The 12,872-nt window shown below is 46.4% G+C and overlaps 2 protein-coding genes across 4 annotated transcripts in view; both read left to right on the top strand.

Annotated features, from left to right (window-relative positions):
- LOC306940377 (MAM domain-containing glycosylphosphatidylinositol anchor protein 2) overlaps positions 1–12,872 on the top strand; it is a 388,778-nt gene that overhangs the window by 46,746 nt on the left and 329,160 nt on the right. The gene's annotated exons all lie outside the window — the stretch shown is intronic.
- On the top strand, positions 10,524–11,786 carry LOC306940522 (3-ketoacyl-CoA thiolase B, peroxisomal-like; the record flags this gene model as incomplete). Its single annotated transcript, XM_079525621.1, has 1 exon — positions 10,524–11,786. The coding sequence occupies one exon, from the start codon at positions 10,524–10,526 to the stop codon at positions 11,784–11,786; it is 1,263 nt and encodes a 420-aa protein (XP_079381747.1).

Genomic DNA, 12,872 nt, shown 5'->3' with positions numbered 1-12,872 from the left:
GGGCCTTCGGCCCGCTCATCCTCGCGCCATGCGATGCGTCGCAAATGGGAAGAAGGCAATGGCAAGCCATGATGTTTGAATTTATGCATTTGCTTGGAAAGCGCAAAGTTGCCAAGCTGGCTGAGTGGCCCTGTGTGGTTTTGTGTATTTGCGTCTGAAAGTGAGCATGGCAAGGCGCAGGAACAGTATACTGTACTGTACTGTGCTGTACTGTAAGTCTTTGTACTGTACTGTACTCATGTGTACTGTACTGTACTGTTCTCTGTGCTGTTGTATTAGTGTTATTTTTTATTATTATTATTATTATTATTACATGGATTAATATTCTGATGTACTGTACTGTACTGTTCTCTGTACTGTTGATATTATAGTTATTAGTGTTGTGTTATTATTTCTTATTATTATTATTAGTATTATTACATGGATTAATATTCTGATGTGAGCTTTGTTTCTGTACTGTACTGTACTCATGTGTACTGTGCTGTTCTCTGTATTGTTGATATTATTGTTGTTATTAGTAGTGGTATTGATTATTGTTATTATGATTGAAAGAGAGCATGGCAAGGCGCAGGAACAGTATACTGTACTGTACTGTACTCATGTGTACTGTACTGTACTGTTCTCTGTACTGTTATTAGTGTTGTGTTGTTATTTATTATTATTATTATTATTACATGGATTAATATTCTGATGTACTGTACTGTACTGTTGTCTGTACTGTTGATATTATAGTTATTAGTGTTGTGTTATTATTTGTTATTATTATTATTATTGGATATGGATTAATATGCTGATGTGAGGTTTTTTTCTGTACTGTACTCATGTGTACTGTACTGTTCTCTGTACTGTTGTTATGATTAGTGTAGTGGTGTAATTTTGTGTTATTATTATTATTAGCGTTTTGTGGCGTGTGTGTGTGTGCCATTTCAGCTGCATCGCGAGGCGATCCAAATTCCCCCCCCCCGCGCACGCACGCACGCACACACCACACACACACACACACGTGTCTGCAGTGACACTGCGTTGTACACAGCTGTTGTATTTCATCCGTACTGACTGCCAGAGGCAGTGCTTAACACTGGACGCAAATCATCCAGTGTTAAGCAGTCATCCAGGATTCATAGAACCATAGTTACATACGTAACTTACGTTTTGTGTTGCATCGCGTTGTTGCAGCGTCTGCGTGTAGTGTTGGCGTTGTTGTTGTTATCCATATATGCGCCTCGGTTCGGCCCGATTGTACCACGTCAGGTGTCGATGCGGTCGTGTTTGCATGATTGTAACGTTGTATGTATGTAATCGCGGCGCTCTCCATCCAAGTTAGAATCAGTGTAGAACCTGTGTTGTTGTTGTTCTTCTTCTTCTACTGTTGGTTTCCGGCAGGCTGTACACTGTGTGTGTGTCACACCAAAAGTGGTGACCTATAGAATCCTGTACCTAGAAGCATCACGCAATCGTCTCCCTCCCTGTGTGGGTCACGTGGTGGGCTGTGAGCGAATGGGAGAGGGAATGTAGTGTTGCCAGGTCCGCGTATTGTAAGCGAGTGGTAGTGTGTGTAAGTAGCGTGTTGAATGGCATTTTGTCTGTGCTTGTTTTCATAGACGTGGCAACAAATTAGGCGGGGGTGTCGGTGCTTGTGGCGTGTTTGTGTTTGTTATTGATATTGATGTTGATAGCGAGTGTGGACGGGAGCCGGCTGTAGTGGCAGTGCGATGACAATTTTTACGCGGCTGGTGTCGAGTGTGGCCGTGCGGCGCGACATGAGGAGATAGGGAACCAACGACGCGGAGGGTAAGTGTGTGACGTGTTAGTGTGTTGTTGCAGTGTGTGTTGCAGCGTGTTGCAGCGTGTCAGTGACGTAGTAGCTGGTGCCTTTTGTTCCTGTGCGTGCTTTTGGGCACATGTTTTCAATTGTAATATAGGATTAATGTATTCTTTGAGGGCCACATACAGTAGCACCACTAGCCAACCTGACACCCTATAGGCAGGAAACTGTTTCGCCTGTACGTCAGACCGGCCCTGGATATTCCTCTATGTTACATGCAGTATGTGTTTTATAGGGAAAATGTACTGCAAGAACATGTGTTGCTGACTCATCATCGTCGTGTTGGGTTTTCACATATCACATTATGTTTGATGTGAGGCGTTCTCATCATTAAAATGTAGAATTTATCCAGGGCTTTTTCTTTAAATACTGTAGACCAAATGAACATGCCGGAATTTATGCTGTGTGTTGCAATTCAGACGCTAACTAGCAGATGGATGCCAGTCGTCCTGATCCCACAGTATACGCACCTGCAGCTTATCACACACATACTGTACAGTACAGTATATCGTCTCTGTCGCGTGTACAACTATGTCCAAAACTGTGACTTTTCAGAATTCAAATTCAAAAGCATCAAAAGCAGCTGATGAACAAGCTCCAAATGCGTCACGAAGCTGCGGATCTGCTACTTTTGATGCTGTTGTGTGACGTTGTAGTATCATCAATCAGGGTGTTAATTTAACAACACATAAACAACATAGTATATTTACAAAAAGTCAGAATATGGTGATAATAGATTTCTGCCCTGACATCAATGCTACAGTATACTGTACAGTATATCACATATTGACTGCAGTGGTCGTACTAAAGTAACTCTCTGTAGTATATAGTACTGTAACACTGGAGTTTTCTTATGTGATTGCATCTGTGCAGAGTGTATTGTGTATTGTGTAAACTGTCCTTTTACAGTTCCTATCGTCTTGCTTTACAAGATGTGGCATATTATTCAACCACTGATGGAAAATAATATAGCGCCACTTTTGGCAGATATCCACACGGTTCTGTTGACATGAATGGCTCACCAGATGGGTTGATACTTAATACCACACGTTGCTTACAGTATAGGAATACTAATATACACAGTAAAAATCCTCAGTATTAATTTAAACCCCCAAAACGTGTCCAAATGTAAACAAAACGGATCCTTATTACGGGTCCATTTGGTTACATATCGTTCAAATTCAAAACCCGCCAAAGTAGCAGATCCGCAAGCTATAAACGAGCTTGTGGATCTTCTGCTTTCAATGCCTTTGCGTGACGCTGTCGTATGATGACGTTCAAATATGGACATGAGAGGTTTCCGCCGCCTCTTCGCAGTTAAATGAAGCCGAGCAGAGAGATCCTTTTCTCCACCTTTCTGACTGGACATTGATGCAGGCCCTCTGTGTGGTCTGGGACGATGACCACGCCAAAGGCCCTCTGTGCGGTCTGGGACGATGACCACGCCAAAGGCCCTCTGTGCGGTCTGGGACGATGACCACGCCAAAGGCCCTCTGTGCGGTCTGGGACGATGACCACGCCAAAGGCCCTCTGTGCGGTCTGGGACGATGACCACGCCAAAGGCACTCATCTCACTTACACAGAGAAATGGAACTCTGGGCTGCTTGGCAGAGCTGAGGCACACACACAGTCACACACACACACACACACACACACACACACACACACACACACACACACACACATGCGCACACACACTTGTTGAAGATTTGGGTCAACTAAAAGAAAACTGTGATAGTGCAGCCACTCATGGCACAGTTTATTGTGCGTGAAATTAACAAAATGAACCTTGCACACTTATCCCCAAAACACACACAGACACACACACACACACACACACACACACGCACACACTCCTGCACGCACGTGCACTCGGCACGCGGTCATGGTCTTGTATTCCATAAACAACGGCACGCTTCATCCTTGTGTAATCAGGCCCTGTTGTTAAATGTATGGTTGTTGTGTGTCCACATAGCCGGCCACGGTCAGCAGCAGCCCTGCATAGTTAGAGTACAGTAGGTGTTCTGGGTGAATTATAGCCGACGACGTGTTCATCTCTGTCAGTGTCTTCCAGCCCAGGAGAAGATGGAGGTTTGGGTCTGCAAACTCTGCAGGTATCCATTCTGAATTAGTCACAGCATACGTGCCGAGGGCAGCCTGTATATCATTCAGCATAGCCTCGCGTTGCCAGACTGCTAAAGACGAGAGGCTGGTCTGCATTTATGCGAGCCCCGGAAGTCGGGGGTAACATATCATCGGTAACATAGCTCTAAATGCAACGGCATTAGAGCTATGGACCAGAGCTAGAGCCAGATTTGAATCTGTTTGGCAACGCCACTCTCTTCTGTGTACAAACGCTGGAAGTTGTCTATTTATTAGCTTTAAATCAGTGGTTTATAAATAACGAGGACCACACAAGGACCACATGCACCACAACTTTTTTAAAGGTGACTTTGGTGAAGATCAGGTGGGATGAGGGTCGGGCGTTGCATCCTGTGACCGTTCCAGTTTGGAGCCAAAACACAGTTGAACAGGAGCCAAAAGAGCCTCACCTCAGAGTGACTGCGGTCACCCAGCCAATTCAACGTTGCTCTTAAGCACTTAACCTATGCAAACCATATATATATGCTTTGCTGATCGGGGGTCCCACATGGCTCTATACCCGGTTCCCTCCGTAGAGGATACCAAATGTCTTTGTTGAAAACTATAGCCGATCTACAAGCTCACAGCATGTCGCAATGCGATGTGCTGTGCGCTGCTAGTATAGGGTTCATGTGGTTTATAGAGGAAAATCAATGAATGCAGTGAAAGCAGAGAAACTTCGCCGGGGAGTGAACGCACGCACTCACAGTTACCCTGCTATCCCAGCTGGAAGCTGAAAAGAGCTTGCAGCGGCTTCTGTAACATCAGGGCCATCTTGTCCCTATTGTAGCGTTGTGTGTGTGTGTGTGTGTGTGTGTGTGTGTGTGTGTGTGTGTGTGTGTGTGTGTGTCCATGTGACATGTGACACACACATGTCACATGGATAACCCTTTATTTCTGAGCCATCGGAGATAGCACGCCTCCATGTTCTCCATATGTTGTGTGTTCTCCGACATGCTTGCACGGGTGGTTCTTGATCTGGGGCAGAGTATAGGGAAAGCAAGTGAATTGTCTGTGTCTGTGTTTGTCTCTGTCTCTCTCTCTCTCTCTGTGTGTGTGTGTGTGTGTGTGTGTGTGTGTGTGTGTGTGTGTGTGTGTGTGTGTGTGTGTGTGTGTGTGTGTGTGTGTGTGTGTGTGTGTGTGTGTGTGTGTGTGTGTGTGTGTGTGTGTGTGTGTGTGTGTGTGTGTGTGCGTGCTACAGTATACTATAGTAGTGTCTGCTGATCAAAATGCTCCGCATGTGCTAAATCAGAATTCCATACTAGTATTTAAAATGGACGTGTAACCACTTCATTTCCTCTCTCGCATGGGAAACCAATCATGCAGAGAGGGTTCGGGCAGTGGTCAAGTGAGACACATTGTATTGGCTTCTGGTCATCAGACAGGGCCTCTCTGCATTCACCCTCAGCTTTTCCCACTGGAAAACCCCCAATCCCGGACAATATTTTTTTTCAGGAAATGAAGAAAACCTTATATTTTGAAAACAAAGCAATACTGCCTCATCAAAGTTGGTGTTGTGACTTTATATATTGTCAATTACTTGCATGAGAGGGGAAGAGGTGGTGGAGTTAGTTGCTTTAGCAGACAGATTGACGGTCCAATGAATTTAAGAGGTTTTGTCCGAAGTTTTTTGCTACTAATATTTTTTTCAACCAACACACACATCTAAAACCTCAAAAATGGAGTTAGGTGGTTTCCTCCCGACAGCAACAATATCTTTGTCAGTGGTTCAGTGCTCATCGGGACAAGAGACCTTGAGGAGGGTTTTCACGGGGTCCCTTGCTAATTGGCCAATGGATTATCTTACTTGGCTTAGTTGGCTATTGTTCACAATTGAATCGAGGAAAAAAAGCGTCTAACTCTGAGAGTTATGCGGGTCGGTGGCCTAGATGCATTATCAAACTGGGAGTCCTTGAACTTGAACAAAGGTTTGAGAACCACTGATCCATGGCCCATGTACAGGGACGTGATTGACCTGAAGATATTTCTGTATTCATTGTTGTCATTGTTCTAAAGGTTAACTCGGTTTATTCATATACCTCTGTGCGGATGAAAAGAGTATCACCTTCTTTCATTACTTTAGAAGCATCATGAAAGGAACCTGATATTCCCAAGAGGCTATTTGATGGGGAAAAGGCTCAGGTGATATGTTGGATATTGTGATCACAAATCAAAGGAATTTGTAGTTTGGCACCCAATTTAATTAAGTGACACCTCCCACCCTTGTTCGTCTGATTTAGGTGATCTACACGGTCTTCACCAAAAAGGTAAATTGCTTTAAAGATACGTATCTTTTTCAGAGGGATGTGAAATTGTGAACCTCTAAGCGTGCCCTGGCACAAAACAGGTTTAGAATTACCCAGGCACATTGAGCAAAATCATTTAGCAGTTATCTAACTCTTCCATCTCTAATATATCACATATCCCTGTGTGCCTCCTCGGCTGATATTTAGATTTGTGTGAGCTGGGACTTGACTAATAGTTTGGTAAGATGCACTAAAAAAAGTTCACAGGAATTCGAGTGATCTCGTTTCTCTTGGAAGAGGTTGATCTAACCTTGGCCTTATCAAGCCAGTGCCAGAGGCAACTATGGACACGGAGGGTGCCAATCTCTCACAGAATTGTATCTATTTAAAGAGAAACCAAGTACACTCTATGCAAATTTGCAGCTCTATAGAAATATTATTTCTATTTGGGGACTTTATCTTATACTGGCTCTTTATGCAGACTACTCATTTCAGCCTGTTGTCTGAAACAAGCCATAATTATTATTAACTCCTGTCTCTTTATGGCCCTCTTCTGATTAAGGGGGCCAAACTAAACTAAAATAATATAGTGTGTGCGTGTGTGTGCGTGTGTGTGCGTGCGCGCGTGTGCGCTCGTGCGTGCCTGCGTGCGTGCACTTGTGCGCTCCTCGTCGTTTGTTCCACATCAGAACACATTATCCCCTGTCGTCTCGTCGCGCTGCATCCTCATTCCAAGCGACCAGCGAGCTTACAGTATATACCCCCCCCCCAAAGCTGTCAGAAGCACAGAACAGCTGGATGAACGATAGCCGACGCCTCATCGCTCCCTTATGCCCCCCCCCCCTACTTTGTTCCTGGGGCCGACCCCAGACCCCACTAAAGCAACCATTTGGCGTTGAGCGCCGGTGCTCCTGAGGACGGATTGGTGTGTGTGTGTGTGTGTGTGTGTGTGTGTGTGTGTGTGTGTGTGTGTGTGTGCGTGTGCGTGTGTGTGTGGGGTAGTTTGAGGGGGCCGAGGAGGAGACATTACGTGCCGCTCCGCTCTGACAGGTATCCATAGATTCCATTGACTTTGAATTAAAGCGGAGTGCGAGGTGATCAATCATAGAGGGCAGAGAGAGCACACTGTGGACACAGTCTCAGTGTGAATGATGCATGGGGTCCTCCTCTCTCACTGTGGACACAGTCTCAGTGTGAATGATGCATGGGGTCCTCTCTCACTGTGGACACAGTCTCAGTGTGAATGATGCATGGGGTCCTCCTCTCACTGTGGACACAGTCTCAGTGTGAATGATGCATGGGGTCCTCCTCTCACTGTGGACACAGTCTCAGTGTGAATGATGCATGGGGTCCTCCTCTCACTGTGGACACAGTCTCAGTGTGAATGATGCATGGGGTCCTCCTCTCACTGTGGACACAGTCTCAGTGTGAATGATGCATGGGGTCCTCCTCTCACTGTGGACACAGTCTCAGTGTGAATGATGCATGGGGTCCTCCTCTCACACTGTGGACAGTCTCAGTGTGAATGATGCATGGGGTCCTCCTCTCACTGTGGACACAGTCTCAGTGTGAATGATGCATGGGGTCCTCCTCTCTCACAGTCTCAGTGTGAATGATGCATGGGGTCCTCCTCTCTCACTGCCGCGACCACAAGCGGATACTATTACCACCACATACGCCCCTTTACAGTGGTTGGCAGTGGTTGCCAGGGGTCATCAATATGTCCATGAACAATGTATCCATGGCAAAGACTTGTCCTTGTCCGCGGCAACATTTAGATTGTATTTTTTACACACCATTGTATAATGTTCCTATTTTGATCACACAAGACCATATTGTGCATGGTTTTCTTCAGAATAGTTATGACACTTGTGCGGGCAACGCTATGGACCAGAGCTACTGCTGTTGTATCCTACTGACTGACCTGCCAGCGTCACATGCCAGTGAGGAGCCCCTACCGGGAGGACGTAGAGCCTTCGTCCTATACTCCTCCCGCCCAACACTCCCTGCTGACAGCTGCCGCCCCAGCGCATGCAGTGACTATAGAGCGTTGCAGTCCCGCCCCCTTTCATGACGCATGAGGAAATAATTCCTCATGCATTTTTCCCATAGACATTTCAAAAAGTATTCATTTAAAGATCTGTAAGCCTCGAACAAAGCCAACTCGGATCGTGACAAATCATGACAGCAAACACAATTTTTGGGGGCGAACAAATAATTAGAAGACAAAAAGGGCACTTTTTAAAAATATTTTTCTTCTTTGTAATTATTTGTTCAGCCCAAAATGTTTGTTGTCATGATTTGTCACGATCCGAGTTGGCTTTGTTCGAGGCTTACAGATCTTTAAATAAATACTTTTTGAAATGTCTATGGGAAAAATGCATGGGGAATTATTTCCTGGGCCTGTCGGGACTGTGACACTCTATTATCACCCTACCCGGCCGCCCTCCCTCCCCTGAGGGTCATGACATTTGGCTCAAACCGCCACTTTGACTCAACAATGGAGTGATTAGAAGTAGGCGGTCATGGGTAAAGGTCACTTTGACCTCGCACACAGACATGTTGGCAGAGGCGTACAGCCGCGATGCGCTAATTCAACTGTGTGTGTGTGTGTGTGTGTGTGTGTGTGTGTGTGTATGCGTGTGTGTGTGCGTGCGTGCGTGCGTGTGCACATTATTTTCAAATATCCCCTTGCTGTAACAAGCCGCCAATCAGTTTAGACATTAATTCAATTAAATCAGTGATTAAATACAACCTGATTAAGGCAATCAAGCTTAAACGTGTTTGGTGCCCTATATTTTGTGTTTTACATTTGTGCGATGCATTAGCCAGCATAATGGCTTTTTAGTCTTGTGAGAAGAGAGAGCTGTGTAACAATACCCATCATTTCGGGGCATTTTCAGAGCATTACTATTTTGAGGAGCAATCAATTGATTGGGTTCTAGCTTGGATCAATCAATTGATTGGGTTCTAGCTTGGATCAATGGAACTAACATAGTAAGTTTGTATTTAGACTGAAGCAGACGACAGGCAGGCAGGCACGTGCACGCACGCACACACCACACACACGTCAGTCTCTCTCTCTCTCTCACTCTCTCTCGCTCTCACTCTCTCTCTCTCTCACACACACACACACACACACACACACACACACACACACACACACACACACACACACACACACACACACCCCTTTAATATCTTGGCGGTTGTTTCTTTCATATAGAGTGAGGTAACATTGCTCAATTTCATGCCACGTTGACCTTCTTTTCACATACCAGCACACAGCATGATACGTTAGTTATGGAAAGGTGAGGGGGAAAAAAACAGGGTATTTCAATTAGTTTTCTTCACTAACTGGCTTGTAAGAGTGCCTTCTCCATATGCGAGTATAGTAGGAAAAAGACACGCTTTCAGAAAGAAGCTGCCTGGACTGTCGCTCTGAGGCAGGGGAGCAGGTTACTGAAAATATGGAGATGAAACACTCAGCAGGAGATGTGCACTGAACTGCAGTCCTGTCAGAATTAATGTGTGTGTGTGTGTGGGGAGGGGGATCTAATTATTATATAACTCAATTGAAAATGCAAATTTTTAACAGGCATCGCTCAAGAACTGTTTGACCGTCAGCAATACAACTTCAATACACAACATAACATATGCTTCTCCTCATGCTGAACAACTTTCGTGTTCTGACTTTTGACCTTCGACTTTTAGATCTCCCACCATTTTGAATTATATGTAAAACAGTTCAATCGAGATCGGGATTTTTGCGCAATTTGCCCGAAGCTTTCTACACACACATTGGGCCAATATCTAAAAACCCTGTATAAGAGAAGTTTGTAGAAAAATGTGGTATGATCAATCGCAAATGATTTGTGGACCCCCTTGAAAAACGAGATGTTACCTCAAGGGGTTATTCCCAATAAAATAATTTCAATCAAGTAGGTCGTAATTGGAGAAAAGGGGTTTCTGCCCGACAGCAACGATGTAATAATTGTGACAGGCCTAATTAGGAGTTGTGGGGGGGGGTCTATGATCCCCATGGGAACGGCATACTGTTTTCCGGTGACCAGCCTGTGATGTCAGTCATACAGGAGAGGGCTCTGATCTTTCCCTTACCTCTTGGAGTCATACATCATAGATATGTCACAGACAACTGACATCATAGCTGACTGATGTCACAGGTCGGCCACACATGAACATGGTTGATGCTCTCTGTAACACATTAGTGATGCAATTACGCCAGAGTATTGTTTGGCAATGACTTGCATTGAACATTGGGTGCTATACATTATCTGCCCAAACCAACGATGCATAGAGTGAAAGTAAGCCATTTGATTTCATCGAACACGTATGAACCTGACGGTACTGGTGCAGCACCAGCAGCCACTTGTCCGGACGACATAGTGGTCGTCCATGGCCTGAGGACGGCCATCGGGAAGGCTAAGAGAGGTTCCTTTAAGGACACCACCCCAGACGAGCTGCTGAGTGCCGTGATGACCGGCGTCCTGTCTCGCGCGGGGTTGTCGCCTGAGAAACTGGGGGACGTCTGCGTGGGCAATGTGCTCCAGCCGGGGGCGGGCGCGACCATGGCGAGAGTGGCCCAGTTCCTCAGTGGGCTTCCGGAGACTGTGCCCGTCTACACCGTCAACAGGCAATGCGCCTCCGGCCTGCAGGCACTGTTTAACATAGCGGGCGCCATTAGGAGCGGGTCGATCGACATGGGCCTCGCCTGTGGCGTGGAGAGCATGTCTCTGCGGTCCATGGGCAGCAGCAGCACGGGCGACGTGAGCTACAGACTAATGGACAACGACAAGGCCAGAGACTGCGTCGTCCCGATGGGGATCACCTCGGAGAACGTGGCAGAGAGATTCGGGGTCTCACGGGACAAGCAGGACGCCTTCGCTCTCGCCTCTCACCAGAAGGCGAGCAGAGCGCAGCAAGTGGGACTGTGGGATCAGGAGATCGTCCCGGTCACCACAAAACTTGTGGACGCCGAGAATAACGAGCGTGTCGTGACCGTGACCAAGGACGACGGCATCAGACCGGGAACGACCTTGGCGGGGCTGGCTCAACTCCGGCCGGCCTTCAAACCCGACGGCAGAAGCACAGCGGGGAACTCCAGCCAGGTGAGCGACGGCGCGGCAGCGCTCCTGGTGGGTCGGAGGTCTGTGGTCGAGGCCCGCGGCATGCCCGTCCTGGGGGTCCTGAGGGCCAGCGTGGTGGTCGGGGTGCCGCCCGACGTCATGGGCATCGGACCGACCTATGCCATCCCCGCGGCGCTGGAGCGAGCCGGGCTGACCGTAGCCGACGTTGACGTGTTTGAAATCAACGAGGCCTTCGCCAGCCAGGCCGTGTACTGCGTGGAGAAGCTGGGGATTCCCATGGAGAAGGTGAATCCCAACGGAGGGGCCATCGCTCTGGGTCATCCTCTGGGCTGCACTGGGACTCGTCAGGTGGTCACCCTGCTCAACGAGCTCAGGCGCAGGGGCAAGAGGGGCTACGGTGTGGTGGCCATGTGCATCGGCACTGGAATGGGAGCTGCTGCCGTCTTTGAATATCCTGGGCTATAAGGGAGGGGACGCAAGACAATTAAAATAAATTCTTACTTTGGTTCTGATGAGCATTTTGCAATCGCCCAGGACGAGGTTCACCGTCCTTTCTATTAGTAACACCCATCGCCCAGGACGAAGTTTTATCCAAAAGACGTAGTTTATTGATATGAAAACCGATCGCACCACAGCCTAGGAGCGCCTGTTGCGCAATCCTCGATGTTGCACAGCAGTGGGACGTCATTGAAAATGTTCCCCCCCCGTTTAGCCGACGACAACGAAAATCTTAAAACGTTAATAACTCCAGTTAGCTAGTCGCGTTAGATTTAATCATGCCTCTCGTTGTTGTCGATCGCCTTTAGAGTGTTTTGGCTACATTTACCTGCTCCAACCACATCCGGTATAACTTCCGGTCCGTCGGTAAAAGTGCTCCGTTGCTATAAATCGATTGGGCGCTATGATTTAATGGATTTAATAACCCTGGGCAATCGGAGTGTTAACGGCATATTAGTGACTACAGTGCCTTGCGGTATTGATTACTAGTACCTACATGTCTGTAATCTGTTTAATGTCACCTTATCACCACATATTTAAATTTTGTCTTTTTTCATTCATTAATTCATTTCAAGGCCTTAATTGATCATACAACAGCATCACTCAAAAGTAGCTGATCCACAAGCTCAAAACGGGTGCGAAGTGACACGCTCTGCATCTCCTACGTTTTTTGTGGGGCGCTAGTCCTTCCAATGCATGGCTTTCCGAAATTGCGTCATGTGGCAGCCAAGTCTATGGACTTTTAATGTTTGTTTCGCGTGACGACAGAGATGATGAAAGAACAATCTTTTACTCTTGCACTGCCTCAATATTATATCATTCATAACATAATGTTATATTGTTGACCTAAATTGCGTTATATTAACATAGTAGTATGATTAAAAAAGGATTAGACTTATGTCTTTTTCATTCAGAAATGACTGGACATGTAGACAACTTTAGTTAAACATGCAGAGAGACCACATTACTTTACCTGGGTAACATCTTCTGATACTTCAATATGTTTTGACATGGAATAATAATCCCGTACCGTGTAGTGTGTTGTTTTACTAG

This window comes from Electrona antarctica (genome assembly GCF_951216825.1).
Source record: "Electrona antarctica genome assembly, chromosome: 17".
NCBI classification, from domain to species: domain Eukaryota; kingdom Metazoa; phylum Chordata; class Actinopteri; order Myctophiformes; family Myctophidae; genus Electrona; species Electrona antarctica.
This window is presented reverse-complemented; position numbering and strand designations above follow the sequence as displayed.